Source organism: Haemaphysalis longicornis, unplaced genomic scaffold (assembly GCF_048455015.1).
Source record: "Haemaphysalis longicornis isolate Haplotype H1 unplaced genomic scaffold, Haemaphysalis longicornis Haplotype H1 scaffold_1, whole genome shotgun sequence".
Taxonomy (NCBI): domain Eukaryota; kingdom Metazoa; phylum Arthropoda; class Arachnida; order Ixodida; family Ixodidae; genus Haemaphysalis; species Haemaphysalis longicornis.
The window spans coordinates 445,869,677-445,888,142 of NW_027526203.1; the positions used below are offsets into that span (position 1 = coordinate 445,869,677).

At 48.5% G+C, this 18,466-nt stretch overlaps 1 protein-coding gene across 1 annotated transcript; it reads left to right on the forward strand.

Moving 5' to 3' along the window:
- The first annotated feature begins 3,558 nt into the window (after window positions 1-3,558).
- LOC144173183 (uncharacterized) lies at window positions 3,559-8,556 on the forward strand. Its single transcript, XM_077701693.1, has 2 exons — window positions 3,559-3,939; window positions 7,994-8,556. Exons 1-2 carry the CDS (start codon window positions 3,733-3,735, stop codon window positions 8,195-8,197), a joined length of 411 nt encoding a protein of 136 aa, XP_077557819.1. The 5' UTR covers window positions 3,559-3,732; the 3' UTR covers window positions 8,198-8,556.
- The last annotated feature ends 9,910 nt before the right edge of the window (window positions 8,557-18,466 follow it).

The following is an 18,466-nucleotide window of genomic DNA, read 5'->3' on the forward strand; positions in this document are numbered from 1 at the left end:
CGCCTCCGCGTGGGGGACGTGTGGACGGCAGATCGGAAACACCGACAGGGGCGGGGCCAGTCCCGCCTGCACTCACTGCCGAGCGCCCGTGCAGTCCCTGCCGCATGTATTGTACGAGTGCCCCAAGTTTGCGGCAGGGCGGGAGGAGCTGCTGGCCGTGCTACGAGGGGTGCGGCCGCTCGAGGAACTGCTTAGGCCCCCAGGCAGAGCCCGGGAGCGGGATAAAGTGCTCCAGGCCCTGGGAGCATACCTGGGTGCCTCGGGGCTCCACATTGCACCACGCTACAACTTCACATAACTGCCCAGGTTGCAGTGGAGTGCTGCTGCTGGTGTAGTTTTCCTGTGTGTGTATGTATGTGTGTGCGTGTGTATGTGTGCAGTTGTCGTTTTAGATGCGACGGCATCTTATTCACTCGCCTTGTCCCTCCATACGGCGTTGTCGTTGTCCGTCCACACCCCTCCCCCATTCTCCTCACCGCGCGAGCTGCGCTCTCCGCCGCTCACCCCCTCGCCTCTCCGATAGCGAACACTCTCTCGCGGGGGGCATTGGATTGGATTGGATTGGCTTGGCTTGGCTTGGATTGGATTGGATTAAAGTGGATTGTGTTGGATTGTGTTGCGTCATAGCCGCGTCACGTTGCGTCAGAGCCGCGGCAGGGGGTTCACGGCACGTTTCACGCGATGGGAGAATCAACCTAACTGAAACAACAACGGAACCCCCTATGCGTCGCATCTACACAGGGGTTCCCGCGAGGGGAGGTGAGAGTATTTTTTTGCTACACCCTTGTGTCCTGTACCTTGATGTTTATTTATGTCTAGTGTTTCGTTTTTTTTTCTTCACCTATACGTTGTATATATGTCCCTGCTTAATCTTGCCGATGTGTTATATATTCATGTAAGCCCTCTACCCTATCCCCCTATTCCTATGTACTCTTTCCTCCCTATCCCACCTTCCCTACACCAGCAGACGTTCCGGTATCCGCCCCTAGGCGAGAATTTTTCCCCTATTAGTGGAACTTCCTTTCTTTCTATTGTACATTAAATACACACATACGTGTGAGGAATGCAATAAGCTGCAGTCGCAAATGGAAGTCCTTAAGAAAGAAATGGAAATCCGCAGAGCTACAATCGCTCTGGTAGCCTCGCAGGCTAAACCAACCCCCCCCCCCCCCTTCCCGCAAACGAGCGGGGAAGAGGACAAGCAGCGCAAGATAGACGACAACAACAAGCAGAATGACACGCCAAGACGTAGTGAGACGCCAGAGATGCAGAATTAAAATTACACAAATCTTTATTAAAAAACTACCACCACCCCTCGCCGGAACCCCTGTGTAGATGCGACACATAGGCGGAGCGGCGAAGGGACCGCGTTTTATAGCGCGCATAACGTTGAGGGGACTGCGTAAGCCGGTCCCAGTCGATGACGACGTTGGCGTACTTGTAAAGCGGCGTGGACTCTAGGTTTATGAGTCAAGCGTGGATGTTGCTTCGCCGGAGAATGGCACAGCGGTTATATGCGCAGCGCGCCCGAAGGAGAGGAAACCGCGGAAGAGAGAGTACTGCACATGCGCCGGCCCCAGCACGTCTGCCGCGGCTATGACGCAACACAATCTAACACAATCCACTTTAATCCAATCCAATCCAAATCAAATCCAATCCAAGCCAATCCAATCGAATCCAATCCAATTGATTGATTGATTGATTGTAGGGTTTAACGCGCCAACGCAACGCAGGCGATGAGGCGCGCCGTAGTGGTGGGCTCCGGATTAATTTCGACCATCTGGGGATCTTTACCGTGCGCTGACATATCGCACATACGGGCGTTTTTGCTTTCCGCCTCCATCAAAAAATTGGCCACGTATCTGCTTCTTTCGTTGCAAATGTCGTCAAAAGACGATAGTCTTTATCAAATTTTGCCAAGTAAATGCCTCCCTTCGCTTTTCCGCTCACCTCTACTATTGTTCCTCTTGCGTCACGCTCCTCCCAAGGTAAAGACCCCAAAGTTTTGCTTAAATCATTTTAAATTTCCCGCGTTCCACTGCTCCAAACCGGGTGTCTCGATGCCAACGCTGCCGTACGGCGAAGACGCGCGTGAATTTTTTTTTCTGCAGTTGATGAAGTATTTAATTTCACAGAAGTCAAGCATGTATGATTTTTATAAAGGAACACTGGAAATATCACTTCTGTATTAATTTGTTGTCTTATATTTGCGTAATGTCTTGTTCTTCTTGAACAATGTTGACAAGTATGAATATTACACCGGACTTAGACGGGTAGATTTAGCTGTGACTATATAAAAAATTTCCCCGCATTTCCCCGAGGGGAAGAATGTGAAAGTGCGAATGCACGAGTTGAATTTGCGCGGTTCGGTAATGTTCGCGAAAGAGAGATCACACACACACACACACACAACTACAAAGAAAGAAAGATGCATTTATTCACAGACACCTATTTGTGTTGTCGTTGTACTTGATTGCTAGAGCGGATCTCAGCTTTGAAATTTCGTGTCAGTACTCCTTTAAGCGGGTGCATTAGCCCTTCTCACGCCCGATTCCTGGCCAATCCCCCACGTGGGTATGTGCCATGCAAAGACACCTATTTGTGTTGTCGTTGTACTTGATTGCTAGAGCGGATCTCAGCTTTGAAATTTCGTGTCAGTACTCGTGTCAGCCACCGCGGTGTGTAAAAGCAGGTGAAAACTGAAAAAAAAGAAGGCGCATGTGTGCGGTGTGCTGTTGGCCAGAACTAAAGTTTGCACAAATGATTCTCATCACGAGCCACGGAAGTTTATTCTCACTCTAGATCATTCCCATATGACGTTGGAACCAAAATGATTTTCCTGAACAGGTAGGTGCAGCATAGTCAAGTAATTGCGCCATAAATGAGAAATGGGCACTATTCAGTAAACTATTTCTGGGGGATTTTCGGCCACGCCGTGGTAAAAACAGAAGCCCCCCTTTGTTTAGGGGGACATTCGCTAGGAGTTTAAGCTCCGAAACGACCCACTCGAAACGGTCATAGCTAATGATTTCCCAGAAGTCCGTCCATTTGCTTTTCCAACCAGACTGGCTGTGCGCAGAGAAAAACGAGAAGTATCGCCCCAAAAACTTGGCAATGGTGGTGGCCGCCATTCTCTCCCCATGGGGACACTAGGCTCCGTGCCCCTGCACGCCCCACTAAGTGACGCTATCATATTCGCGATGGGGGCACGGCAGTCTAAACGCTGGCCCTAAGGCAAGAAACGCGAAACCTCTATCGACATCGCGCGCCCGTGAGAGTCCGTACGAGTGGAGGAGAAGGTAAGCAACCTCGCGTAGCTGCGCAGCCGCCACAATCAAACGACCCGCTCCCCTGGTTGGTCCGGCTTCGAGAAGCACCGACTGCGGAAGATGCGGAAAGCGTGCAGGCCCGATCATCGTCCCCGAGCAGCGACACGCAGCTGAGCGGCAACCGTGAACAGCGGAACATCGCGCCGAACAGCCAAACCCTAGTGTGAACTAGCTTCCGCCGCACGACGCAAGGAGGCTCTCCTCTGATTGGGGCTTCCCGGCCATCCTGATATCACGCGGCGGAAGACGCCGGCGTGAAGTCCCGGCGGCGAAGCAGTCTGCCAGCCGCACCTGCGGTGGGTGCAATCCCGGTAACCAGGACCGCTTAAAAGCATCATGGGTGCCCGTTCGTTCACAAAGCGACGACCGGCACTCACGAGCCGCACCTGCCGCCCCACTAGCCATGGCCAGAGAACAGTACCAGGTGACGAGGGGACTGGTATGGACGGCGCTGCTCGTCCTGTGCGCCTGCTTCGCCTTGGGACTGTGCCTGCCGTACGGCGACCCCGACATGCCATTGGCCAGAGAGCACGAGAGGAGGGTGCTGCGGGATGCCCGCTGCAAGTTCCCCCAGCAGAGGACCATCTGCCTGAATGACAGTTCCAGCAAAGTGAGTGGCCGCCCCCCCATGATCCTTCCATGGTTGTTGTCCTGCACCCCCCTGCACCCGCTGGATGAAACGCGAACATTCGCTCTGTATTTTAGCTAGCGTGACAGAAGGCAAGAAAGGAAGAATGCGTTGCCGACTCCTTCCTCGCCTTCGTATATCTAGCCGCACTGGATTCGATATTAACGCTTGACAAACATCCGAGCTTTATGTGCTTTCTCCTTCTATATTTCTGGGGAAAAAAGAAAGCTATGCGAACGCCAATATACACGCGACGTTATGTATCAACGCTGCGACAGCTAGGAGTGCATAAACGCGCAATGAATAGGTAGCTTATAACCCGAAGGTGAAATAACATGATATATCTCGTCGCCGCCGTCAAATCTGCAGCGCCGAAGTGCCAAATAACATGCTTGTGAGCACAGAGCCGGCAAAACCACGAGCGTGCGGTTCGGCGAGATTGTTGTGGAGTGCGCTTGTGTTACCCATTACTCGACCTTGTGCACCGCGCGCACGTTTTATTTCTCGCCGCATGTGTGCCGCTGCGAAGCACGTCGAGGTTTCCGCCGAATTTGGAATGAAATCTCGGGATATTCGGATTGGCGGGAAACTTAAATCTCGCCTACTGAAATACTCGCTGTAAATTAATGTTAAGGGTATTAAACTGGGAAGTGAAATGATGGTTTTAAGTTCTTTGTGATTTTATAGCTCTGAATGAGTTACGCGCCAAGCGCAAAACGGGAGCTTTTTGCATGCACAGAACGCTTACAATGAAAGAAAGGAAAAACGGCGCTCTATTATGGAGTTCATTCATTTTTCTCTAATGCGGAATGAAGCAAAAACCCCCAAAAAAGAAAATAAAAATTACCATCCGTTCCTAATAATGTTGAGAGAAGCGCGAAAGCTAAAAGTGCGTCCAAACTTCGCTGAAAATACATCCAATCGATCGTCAAGCTTTCAAAGACCCAAGTCGCAAACGAAGAACGGACACATGCGATGATTTTTGTGGGTTAAGTAAACGCATCTACGACCGATCTAAATGTATTCCGATACGTGGTTTATGAGATAAAGATATACTATTGTAGTCCTCCTTCATGATCCATGTGTCTATTGTCTTATCTAGAGTCGTTCCTTTCTCGCGATTGCAAAGTAACCATTTTGACTCACTGTAAGTCTGGTTTCACGCACGCGCCGTGCGTCCAGAGGTCTTATCAGAGCTTTTCATTCGACCAACCTGTCTATGGGGAAATGCCTTAGTTCTTTGACAGAATGCCATTGGTCCTACTAAGACAGCTTTCGCTTTAAAAAGGAACTAGAGCTTGCCGATAAATTAGTAACTGTGTGTCCGGTCCGTACGTAAGGCTTTTCATGGCCAGGAAAGTCGACATACATAAATTGGAAGTTTCCCGTTTGAACCCATTTCCATTTCATCTTTCCAGCTTGTTCCCTCCAGTTTCCACCCGGCACAAAACTACCCTCCCTTTGCGCCGTTTCCCAATTCGCCTGTTCCCATTTGAACCCGTTCCCATTTGAACCTTCTCGATTGTTCCCTGCCGCTTCAACCAGGTACAAAACGCCCATCCCGTTTCGTGTTTTCCTGTTTAACCCTTGCCCGGTATAACGACCCCAGTTAAAACTCGGGTGACTCGGTCTAAGGTGCGATATTTTTTAAATTAAAGTATCGTCCGACTTTATTTAAACCTCATGTTTTGTGTTGCGTCCGACGCACCGGAAGCCAAAAATTACTTGCGTCCGCTGTAACCTGAAAATTAAATTGAAGTTACGTCAAACGTATTTCACCGTAAAAAAAACGTGACGGGTAGCGGAGCCAAAACATGCAGACGCCCTATTAGCCTGCAACCTTTTTGCAATAGTCCGTTTTACGATACGCGGCGCCAATTTAAAAACACGTAGGTTGCTGGGTTACGTCCGACGCGGTACAGCGTATGTGAATTACAGCTAAAACCACACTCTTCCGTCGTTTTTTTATTTGAGATAGAATACCCGTTGGCATAAAAACCTATTTACAGGTAGAAATGGGCACCCGTCTCTAGGAGGAAGGCAAGAAGGGAGCGGTGATGAGGTCCCCAGAGTCCCCGTTGAAGGTCGGGGGGTCTTCCAGGATGGAGGCCTGTGCCTCTCAGGTGTCGCTTTTTGGCTGAGTTTAATGCAGGACACGCCCATATTAAGTGGTCCGCATCAGCTTGTGCGGCAGGAGCTGTGCAGAAGGGGCAGTTGTCAAACGGGGTATGGTAGCGTGGTGGCCACGCCCGGGTCACAGCAGGTGAAAGCGACACTCCAACGCGAAGCCTGCTTCTGCTTTGGTCGAGCGGTCTCGAACTTGTTGCTCGCATGCGTACTCCGCGGCAGCGGTGATGGTTCCAGTCCCTACACGGTAAAAACAATCCGTAATTTTACGGACAAATTACGGACCAGATGGTTGTAATAAAACAGAGCCGTGTTCCGTTTGATGCAGAACAAAGAATACACCCGTAATTTAATGAAAGTGCGCTCCGTCCCTCAGTGTACGGATGCTCTCTCCGTTACACGTCAAACGGAATTATTTTCTGCTTTGAAAAATACGGGCGTTTCTTCTGCATGATGCAGAACAGAAACAGATCAGTTTATTAATAACTGCAAGAAATATATTGTCGTGTCGATCGTCGGGAATCGATCGAGAAGCCAAAACTGCGCCCCGACAACATTCGTGGCGTAATGAATGCGGCTCTGTTTCGTTAGTGTCTAAAGTGTAGTAAACTTAGTGAGGACCATGAGGGACGCTGCCATGAAGCGCTTCATAGAAAAACAAGCATCTTGAACCAGGCACGTTCTCATGGGGGGCTTGGTGAGGGGGTGGTTTGTATATTCGAACACCTACGGAAATCGTAATCGTTACCCTCTCCCCCACCCTTCCCCACCCGTTCTGCGTAGAGATAGGGTAGTGGTTCTGAGGATCTCAATTCCCAATTCAAGGCCTCCCTCCTCTTCTCCTTAGACATCCCGAAAAACCCACCACGAGAACAAAGAAAAACGTCTTGGAGCTTCGCCTGTGTTTTGAACTTGGGATCATTACACCAGCACATGATACGATCGGCCTCAAAACTTCCTCGCGGAATGCTTCTACATTAAGAATCTGAGTAAACACCCCAAGGGGCCCCCTCCAAGGGCCCACAACAAGCGGGTGGGTTCCTCCGTGGAGCGAGGCTCCTTGACGCGCTGCGTGCCGAAACAAGACGCCTAATTGCGCGGTGACAGCGGCGCAGTTAAGCGGGGTGTCGGCAGCGGGCGCGCAAGTTGTATTTTTCGTTCATAACGCCGGTGCGCATGTCGGGAAAATATTAGAAATACGTGCGCGTGGCCTGGCTATAGTATACAGACGCATTATGATTAAACATTGAAATTAACTGCCTTTTAAGCAAGCATCGACAATAACGATTAAACCTTTCAACGCCCCATACTCCCCTTTTCCCAGACCCTTACTCAGTAAAGCCTATCAATCAATAAATCTGGTCAAAACGGCATGGGTTAGCACGAATTCTAAACCCTAACACGAGCACCTGCTGTCATAGTTTACTCATTATAAGTGCTACCATAAAGGAAACCCGAAGACCTCAAGTCTGGTACTGTCATCCTAAATACCGTCAGTAGTAGTATTGTTCCCATGAGGTACAGAGAAGCTTTTCGCATTTAAGATAAATAATTTTGCAGCAACTCACGAGCGGCAATATTCAGAAACTAGTGTGTAGGATACTTTTTTTCCAGTTTGCCTTGAAGTCCCAAGGGTCATCAAATAAAGGGCGTTTTATTAAATACGCCTTGAATCTACGTGCACTACCGTTGGCCAGTTTATTCAATGACCCATATATACCTATGCAGCGAATCGTTCCCCGCATTACAGATTGACGGGCATATTTCTGCGGCGAGCCATTTAAGAATGCTAACACATTGAAAACTTCTACCCAGGTTTTCTCGCACGTGCTTGCTCTTTGATAAACGCCTATTGTGGAGTGCGCGAGCCTTGGATAACGGTACTGCTCTCTTCCTTTCGTGTGCGCAGAAATACGTGCCCCACTGCACGCTGGTGCACCGGTGCGCCCCGGACACGGGCTGCTGCGCTACCGAGGAGCCCTGCCAGCCCAAGACGATCGAGACGATCACCCTCCACTTCCTCGTGCGCGGGCCCCACAGCGACAATCGGCGCCTATGGGTGGAGACGCTCGTCTTCGACAACCACACCGAGTGCGAGTGCCGAGCCAAGTAAAGCCACATTCGGTGACGGGCCACCACGCCTAGGCGGAGAAAAGGGGGCCGCGTCGTACACTACCAGGCTTGGAACGGAACAAAAACGGGCGGCTTTCACGAGCCGTCCGGCCGTGTTGTGCCCACGACCAAGCAAGACTCGCTTGTGAACATCGTGTGCGGCTCGCGTTGAAGAAACCGTTTCCCTGTGATGATGGCCACTGCGCACCAACCAGCGGCCCCTGCAGCAGTCGTCTCTTGCTCGTTATTTATTTCGCGTGCATAGTTTCTCATTGTTGCTCACTATTTATTACCTTCATGGAACATCAGCGCGGACGCTGCTCCCGGATGAAGCCCACGCGCTCCTAGTCAGATCTGTTTGTATTTATGTATTCAGCGCACCCTGAAGATCACCCGTTATTTATTTGTAATAAATGGGCCTATTTTCTTATTACTAATGGCTCTCCTACATTTCGCGTGACAGACTCAACTAACAGTATGAATGTTTCATGCGAACGTTCTCCGCACTGGAATACTCAGCCATCGAATGTACATTTTTTTTTAAGCGAGAATCCTGCCTTGCCGAACATTTTGTAGGAAACTGAAAGTGCCCATTTAAACGAGCGGACAGCAGTAAAGCACCCGTGGCTTGAAACCGCCCGGAGCTTGAATCGTCCGCTGATTTTTCACAGCGGCAGAAAGAATGAAATGAAGGTGCAGTACCCCCAAAACCCGAAAAGTGAAAGTGGCCGCATGCGTTATATTCATTTGGCACTTTACGATTGCTTTGAAATGCTGCTTAGGCAAAATAAGCTTGTTTTTTTCTCACGTGATTCAGGCGTCATCACAGGACACTTGGAATGGCTTTAGAACAACGCTGTATATTCTTCCCTAAAACAACTGGCAAGATATACATCCCATAATAATTACCAGTAGCTTGAGGAGACTTGAGGGCTCAAGCTTCCGAGACTTCATAGGTGAGCTTGTCTCAAGTTGTCCTGCCATTGCCCAACTCCCTAAGCCCAAATGTGAGGAATGCAATAAGCTATAGTCGCAAATGGAAGCCCTTAAGAAAGAAAGAGCAATACTCAGAGCTACAATCGCTCTGGTTGCCTCGCAGGCGAAACCGACCCCCCTCCCCCCCCCCCCTCCGTAAACGAGCGAAGGAGCGGAGAAGCGGTCAAGATAGATGACAACAACAAGCAGAATGACACGCCAACACGTAGTGAGACGCCAGAGATGCAGAAAACAAAGGGATAGGAGAACCTGACCGACAAGCTAAATGAAGTGGTGCAAACCATGACGGATGGCATAGCTAAACTCCAACAGCCCATCCCCCTTATGTTAAGCAGACTAGACGCACTGGAAATCTAAAGCGCATCAGCGGCGTGAACTTCACGTAGGGAGAAGCCATATCTTCGTCCGTCCTCGCAATATACCCATGACCAGGCAGACCTCACTCGACCTATTCATGGATAGCCGCAAGGGGAGGCAAGAAGTGGCAATGGAACGCGAGAAGCATCAAAGGAGAACTTGGGATACTCTCAGCGTACATTGAGTCGTCCATAGACAAACGGGATGCGATCGCACTGCAAGAAGCCAACTCGTATACCGGACTCCATTGCTACGTCACACGTTGACCCGCAACGGGGTGACACTAACACGCTTGTCAGCAAGAGAGGAACGGTAGTGCAACATACGCTACGCTAATCCGGAACGCAGGGAACTCTCACAGAGCTGATACCTCATAAACCCGGGAGAGGAAATAGCATTTTTATTCATAACCTATACTGCAGGCCAAAGAGGAAGCTGTCGGAGCTCCGCAGTCTGATACAGCAAGCAGTACAGATGGCTGACGCATGTCCCTTACTAGTTTTAGGCGACTTAAACGCAGCCCACCCGGTATGGGGATACCACTACTCAAATAGGTGAGGAAACGAACTCATGGCTTCCAGTGAAGAGCACGAGCTCATGCTCCTCAACGACTGGACTGCACCTACCAGCCTGGGCAATAGTGTGTCCAGAGTCACGTTCCCGGATCTCACGTTGGGGCATCCAAAACCTGGATCCAAAACCTGGAAACTGGAAAGCGCATCCAAAACCTGGAAACTGCTGAGATACCTCACTTATCCTGCAAACGGCAAAAGCGTGACTTCCAAGATAAATCAGACCATTATGCACAACTTCAAGGGATCGCAAGAGGATCTGCTCGGCAAACTGCAGCAGAAATACCTGCCCACGTACCCCCCTTACGCGGCCCCTGATTACAACGGACATCCAAACCCGCAATTGCGTGCGCCCATTACGAAGGCTGAGGTAAAAGCAGCGCTTCAGAAAATCCGCCTAAATACCACGCAAGGTCAGAACCAAATCAAAAACAAAGCTTTGACCAACCTAGATGCGGCCTCTATCGCATCCCTCACGCGCTACTACACTGGCTGCTGGGAGTGCGGAACTATACCACTCGAATGGAAATCCGCTGGGGTCCGCCCGGCATCGAAAACCTACGGCCAATATCGCTCACGTCGTGTATCGGGAAGCTGCTCGAACACGACGTGCACAACCGGTTGCAAAACTTCCTCGAAGACACGAAGCAATTGCCACGAACCATGTATGGGTTCATGGAGCACCTGTCGACGCAAGGTGTATTGCTGCAACTGAAGGATAACATCATAGATCGCGCCAAAAGACACAAACCTAAGGCCATGCTGGCGCTTGATTTAAAAGCGGCCTTTGACGACGTCAATCACGGAGCCATACTGACTAATCTCAATGAACACGGATGTGGAACCCGCACGTACACCTACGTCAGGGACTTTCTGTCCAGACGCCAAGCCCCTCTCAAGATTGCACACTTTCAAATGCTCACATGGTTCGCCAGATCATGGTAAAATCAAGAGGCATGAAGGAGAGCTGACACACTCATACTTGTCCAGGCATTCGCCGTCTCAAGGTTCACCTATGTGACTCCCTGTACTTTACTAACTACGACTGAGAAGAACAAGTTGGATGGGCTATTGCGAAAGGTGTACAATCAAGCGCTGGGTTTGCCGTCCTACACCTCCATAGACTGTCTCCTCGAGTTTGGGCTTCACAACACTGTGGACGAGCTGATTGAGGGCCACCTGCTCATTCAGCGCTACCGGCTATCAAGGACGGATGCGGGCAGGGCCCTTCTGCTGAGACTGGGCATGAACATCCATGATCACCCTCCAGAATCCCCACAAGATATCCCTGGCGAACTACGCCGAAACATCACAGTGGCCCCCTTTCCAAGAAACATGCTCCCGTAGCTCCATGAGGGACGGAGATAGGCGCGAGTTAGAGCCCTGGAGAAAAAATATGGCTTCAACTAAAATGTTTACTATACTGACGCCGAAGATTATGCAACACACGCAGCCATGGTAGCGACCGTAACGAAGATAGGCAGCCACGTCACGAAGCCTGACTCTACCGAAAGTAACGACGCTAGAGGCCGAAGAGGTAGGTATAGCACTGGCGATAACGGAAAAACCTGCGGAAGTAATCATCACGGATTCTCAGTCAGCGTGTAGGAACTACCTCCAAGGCCTCATCTCACACATCGCAATGAAGATCTTGAGCCGGAAACCTCCAAAGGAAAGGGTATCGGTTGTCTAGACACCGGCTCACACTTCTCTCCGCGGAAATGTCTTTGTCCACGAGGCTGTTCGACGTCTAACCAGCCGAGCGCCGCGAGAGAGTTGCCTAGAGACGCCCATCCCCTTGACATCATTCCAGGAGTTCACGCCATTCTACAGGCTGGGCCGGGTTACGCTTTCCCCTGCGCACACTTCTCTCAGCAAGATAGAGGAGTGCTGCTAGAGTTTTCTGCAAACGAACATCTGTCCTCGTGTGAGTAAGCTGCACTTCATCTGGCCTATGCAATACGACACGCACTTTCCATTCTGCAAAGCGTCCTGCACTTTATACCACATGGTGTGGGAGTGCCAGCTCAACCCTTCACTTCCCGCGATTTCTAACTCCTCGCTTGAGCAGTGGGAGGGAGAACTGGCCAGCTCGAGCTTCGAAGAACAGCTTCACCTGATTCACTGGGGTAACTTGGCTGGACGCTCCAACGGGGTCCTGGACTGAGGAAACCGACAACTTGGCTCTTTTCTCTTTAATAAAGTTTACTCTCTCTATCTATCTGTCGTAATGAGCTACCGAAGGTTGTCGCAAAAAGTGACAAGACAGTTTGGCTATGCCAGCCATTTCATCAGTATGCTTTGTATATATAATGAGATGATTCTTTGCATAAAATAGGTTTACTGTGAGCTTCTGTCCTGTAGGGCTAAGTGCGGAGTACTTAAGGGGCCCAACTTGTCTTTGTAGCTTGTACGGAGTCACGGCGTCACGCACCCAAACAGAGGCTCCGAAAACATGACCGCTTCCCCTGGTCTAGGTATAGCCTGGTTTCCTCGCGTTACGAAGCTGATGTCAATTGCGTTGCGCCGCCAAAACTTATTAAATAACGAAATGAGCGAATTGCACCTGCTGTTATCTTAAAAGAGTACTGAGCGTTCATACAACCTCAAATAATTCGAACTATCCATCCATCCAACAAAGCTCATTGCTACAACATTGCGCAGCAACACATAAAATGTTTAGCAGAGTTTTTTTAGGCCTGATCAGTGCTTCCAATATTTCGGTTTTCTCATTACGGTAAGTCGAGTCACTCTTCTGACTGCTAATATTTAGTTGTTCCTTCAAATATGTCACAGAGCCCTTGGCACATCATATTAAGGTGCAGGATGTAGATCATTTGAAATCGACTCCGTGAAGCAATGACTCTTTTGTGATGACGGCAAAGTCCCCATCGACCGAAATTGTAGCAAGGTGATGACTCCTGAAGTCCCCATCGACCAAAATTGTAGCAAGATGATGACTCCTGAACCATTCTTGGGAGTAACAATTGATAGTAATCTCACCTGGTCGCCTCATGTTTGCCCCCCCCCCCCCCCCCCCCCCCCAAGGACAAGACTACTTCATTTGCCCGCATATTTCGTATGCTGTCCACCAACACTGGCGACTGTTCAGTCAATTCTCTTCTCCGGATATAACAAGGGCTCGGTTTGCGTTGGCCTGATGCGTTACAGTAACCCTGCTTTGGTCCCTCTATCAAAAGGAACTGTCAAGGTAATAGAGAGTATGCAACCTCCAATCCTCCGAGTGTGCATTGGCGTTTCGAAGACAACCTCTACCATCGGAACGCTGACAGAATGTAGGCTGCTCTCGCTACACGCTTTAAGCACGCATAAATTGCTTCGTGCGCGTCTACGGATCGTGGCAAGATAGCGGGACCATCCTTTAGCGACAAGCTGGGTGAACGAAGTGCGTGAATTTCTGTCAAAGGTATATCAAGACCCTGCTCCTCCTGAGCACCCGCCCCGGATGTTCCTGCCCATGCCAGTCACGGCTACTGTGGCCGGCATCACGAGGAAGGAGCATGTTCCGGCTCCCGCCGTAACGTTCTTCGCTCTGGGCTATATTTCGTGGACATACAAAGTCCACACTCATGTGTACACAGATGGGTTAGTTTCATCCACATTATCCACTAACTGGGTGTGTATGCCGTCATTACGCACCAACATGAGTGCCAATATGCTCAGTCACCAAACATCAACTATGGACAGAACTTGAATCTCGGAGGTTGGCTTTCGCTCACATCACCAAGCAGCCCGCACAAGAGTGGGCTATCTTCACAGACTCCAGGGCTAATCTTCAATGTCTAGCGTCATTTCCAAAAGATCAGCTTGTGTCTTACATACACGCAATCATTTACCCAAGCTCTACAAGTGCACTATCACATAGCAGTCCAATTGATTCCAGCCCATTGTGGCATAATTGGCAAAGTGAAGGCGGACATTGCTGCATCCATTGCGCACACCCATCCTGCATAGGCAATATCCATCCCATTCTCCAAGGAAAGATGCATCGGGTCTTGCATCTAGCGTGCATGGAGCATGCAGCGAGCAACCTGGGATGACGTATCACATTCGTACGCGCCGCTATCTTGCATCGATCCAAACTGCAAATTCCAAATGCCACCAGAACTCTCCAAGCGGGTAGAAGCCATTCTACACCGCATGCGGTTGAATGTTTATACACACGCAACTTCCTCTTTGAGGTGAAACGGACTACGTCGCCACTCTGCCCGCACTGCAATGTGCGAGAAACCCTCCAGCACTTGCTCTGTGAATGTGCTCGATTTAGTGCGCTAAGAGTGTCCCTCGCACTGTCTTTGGGACTGCCGCTTTCCGTGGACATTACATTAAAGTACGTTTTAGGACTGCGGGCATTCCCCAAGCGTGCTTTACGGGCTACAAAAGCTATGATAGAGTACCTGCAACACGCAGGTCTAGACCAGTCTCTGTAAAAAAGTTCAACGTCTCTGTGCGCATCAAGCTCTTCAACATCATCATCATCATGTTCATCACGTCATCAACTGGAGTAGCAAGTTAGGCATTTTAGGCCGGATAACATCGCCAGACTTTATTAAAGATCGTTCTATCTATCTATCTATCTATCTATCTATCTATCTATCTATCTATCTATCTATCTATCTGTCTATCTGTCTATCTATCTATCTATCTATCTATCTATCTATCTATCTATCTATCTATCTATCTATCTATCTATCTATCTATCTATCTGTCTATCTGTCTGTCTGTCTGTCTGTCTGTCTGTCTGTCTGTCTGTCTGTCTGTCTGTCTGTCTGTCTGTCTGTCTGTCTGTCTGTCTGTCTGTCTATCTATCTATCTATCTATCTATCTATCTCTCTCTCTCTCTCTCGTGAACCTTTAAAAAAAACAACGCTGTTTGTCATATTCATGGTCACAGTAAAGTACAAAGCTTCTTTCTGCTAGTTACCTGATGAAAACACAGTATTGCTCAGTTGGCACCACAACTTCCTTTTTTTTCTTTTCTCTATTTTGCAGGATGCGCACGGGAACCAACTTTCACTCCTCAAGAACAAGACACTCGTACTTCCATTGCAAAACCGGCCCCTCAAGCTAGTGTGATAATTTACAACGCTGCTCAACTTAAATCAGGAGCACTTGTAAACAAATTTGTTTACACCCTAGATGGTTAGCGTGTTATTCCTTCACCGGATACCCTCACTGGTTGCTAGAGTGGGGTTACGGCTTATTGAGAGAACAAAGCAGTTGCTCATGAACAGTCCATGCCTGAAAAACAACAGAAACACTGATTATTACATACCAAGTTGTACTCAAGTGTGCGTTACATTTACAGAAAATAGATATTCATGAATAGCTCCACTCAACTCTTGTTAACTCAACCCTTGCACACTTGTAGGACTGCGAGCTCTGGTAGAACAAACCAAGTTAACTCAAAGTTCTATTATTTTCTGGAAATAGTCCCCTTGATTCTCGCACTGAATCATGCATAAGTTCCTCAGTGGAGTCACGAGTTTTTAAACGCTTTTACAGCATGCGACTACAACCAGATGCCAAGAATAAGAGTCAATTTAACAGCTAACTGCGAAACGCCCCAGCAAGGCGGTTGCTAAACTTGCTGAGTTAAGTCTCGTAGGATGTTTACTTTGAGCTCTGTTGTACAACGTGCATAGGTCAGAAAGTGACTTACCTGCCAGGTAATGGTAAGATTACCGACAACGTGAGGTAAGATTACCGACAACTTTTTTATTCCATAGCAATATGTGAATGTGTGCCCTGATCCTTACGTGTGACTGAATTATGGAACACGTAAAAATATTGAAAGTCAACTTACGTAAATCAAACACGAGAATAACTGACTCCTTATACATATTAGAGCAACACAGTTGTAAATTGACAACATATTTGTTTCAAATCATTTAAAGTGAACATATTGCGACATAAATTATAATAGGGATATTTAACAAACCGAAGGCAGGTATACCAGTGGGAAAAAACCGGGTGGCATTGTAGAAGTACAGACAATGACACAGCATGTACCAAACTTACTGAATTCATTGCTAATGTAATGTGACATGAAAATCTGCTTAAATTCTACGGCGATTGTCGTTCATTTCGCAACTGGTTATGAAGCACCGACACTTCATCCTATCGATACTACCGAAATTCGCGAGCTAAACGGCCACACCTCTAATTTACGGCGTTTCTGTATTTCCCCAGAATCCGGAATACAGCCCGATACATAACCGACGCAGTTCGACAGCACACAATACAACGCAAAGTCTAAAAATCAGCCCAGATGTAACAGAACACGTGTCCCGCATTTTTTTCCGAACGCGCTCTCGTCTAGTCTAGCCATATGCGGGTGCTGCGCTTCTAAGCACACCTATCGCCACCAATACGAGCGCAATGGCAACAAACAAAACACCGAAAGTGTTCTAATTGACCTGTTTCTTAGGGCTCATATTACTTCTGCAGTTTGTGCTCTCACCGGATCATTATTCATGAGGCTACGGCGAAGTTCTATCACAGCCTGAACAGTAGTAGTTAAAACTACACGAACTACCTGTAGCAGTGGATGAGAGCTGCACCAAGGTGCTCGCACTTCTTTGATAGCCCTGGTGCGCACGAGCACTGCCTTTCTCCGATTTTTGGCTCGCTAGAGAGGCAGCCTCTCTTGAGTGAAATGCGACGTGGTTCCTCGGTCACACACGATGTTTGCATGAACATAGCGACGATCTCGGCGTTTTCGTAGCTCCGATCTTTGACGGGCGCCGATCAAGATAAGGTCGTCGGCTGAAATCACGCGCTCTTCCTCGCCAAAACAACAAGAATCAACGCTGCCGTCTAAGAATCTTAGTACGGCAGCAAGCGAAGCTGCGACGGCGGACCTGTTTTGCGACGTCATTTTGTTTGTTTTGACTGATGTTGCCAGACTACGTCGCAGTACTTGGGGTTGCGAACCGTGCCCCCAGCGCTTGTCCGGTAGCACGCGATGCCGTATTCACTGAGAAATTGCTCAATTTACGTTAACGTTTTGATTTACTCGCAAATAGTGTTTTCGTGACGCCTGCCATTAAGTCACAAGAGCGGGTATTCAAACGAACTTCCAGTGCGTCATTAGGCTGGCAGCCTTGCTTACCGTCAGTCCTCCCAGATGGCGCTTCAATACTGAGTCGCGGCCAGAGCCGCTTCCATACTGGTGGGCGGCCAGAGTGTTACCGTATCTTTACATGAAAACCGTGTACACACACTAGAGGAAAAAAACCAGGAGGCTCAGAACAAAGTAAATGAAACCTGGTAGCGCAGGGTAAACGACCAACGCAATAAAAAATGATGCGAAAGAATAAAAGACAACGACCTGGAAAAAGAGGATGGATACAAAGAAATCCTTAGATATATACAGATTCGGGAAGCGGATGATCACGAGGGAAAAGTTCTTTGATAATACCAAAGGGACTGCATTGCTTTTCGATGCCAAGGCGGGTTGCTTGCGGACAAAAACGCTTATCCGCGGCCGGTACAGGAAGAACTGCGCGCCCACCCCTTGCAAAAAGGTGTCAACAGTGTGGCTGCTGGTAACACTGTGCGCCGCGGCCATGGTGAAGGAAAGTCTGGAAGTCTTAATTCTCTCGCCCGCTCGCTCTTCGTGAGATAGCATGGCAAGTTCTGGTGAGATTGTTTTCCTTATCATCGGATGGGAGAACATTTTATCTTGGTAGGACGAAATTTTGGTAGGACGAAATTTTGAAAAACTACAAAATAAGAAATATATAAGAAAAATACCGAAAATGGCAAAACGTATAGCGCATGGCATTTCCACAATACTGCAGATTTCGCGAAAGTTTCACGCGCAATCGTTATACTTGAGCAAATGGTGATAATTGGTCGATCGAAATTTGGAAAACTAAGAAAATAAAAAAAATATAAAACAATTACGGAAACTGGCGAACCGTCTAACGCCCTGCATTTCCACAACAATGCAGATTTCGGAAAAGTTGTGCCTGTAATCGTTCTAATAGCGTAAACAGAGACTATTTGCCGAACGAAATTTTGAAAACGTAAAAAATAAAAACATTACTGAAATGGCGAACCATGTACCGCACTGCATTTCCACAATAATGGAGATTCCGCGAAAATTCCAAATGTGATTGTTATAATAACGTAAACGTAAATAGCTGGTCAGACGTAGTTTTAAAAAACTAAAAATAATAAAAACATCAAGCAATTACGGAAAAAGCAAACCGTATAACGCCATTTCCACAATACTGCAGATTTCGCGAATGTTCCACTTCTAATGCTTATAAAAACGTAAATGGAGGTAACTGGTCGGACAAGATATAGAAAAACGC

Coding starts and splice junctions, on each gene's coding strand:
- LOC144173183 (XM_077701693.1), top strand. CDS start 3,733: ATGGCCAGAGAACAGTACCAGGTGACGAGGGGACTGGTATGGACGGCG. Junction 3,940..7,993: donor TGAATGACAGTTCCAGCAAA/GTGAGTGGCCGC, acceptor TCGTGTGCGCAG/AAATACGTGCCCCACTGCAC.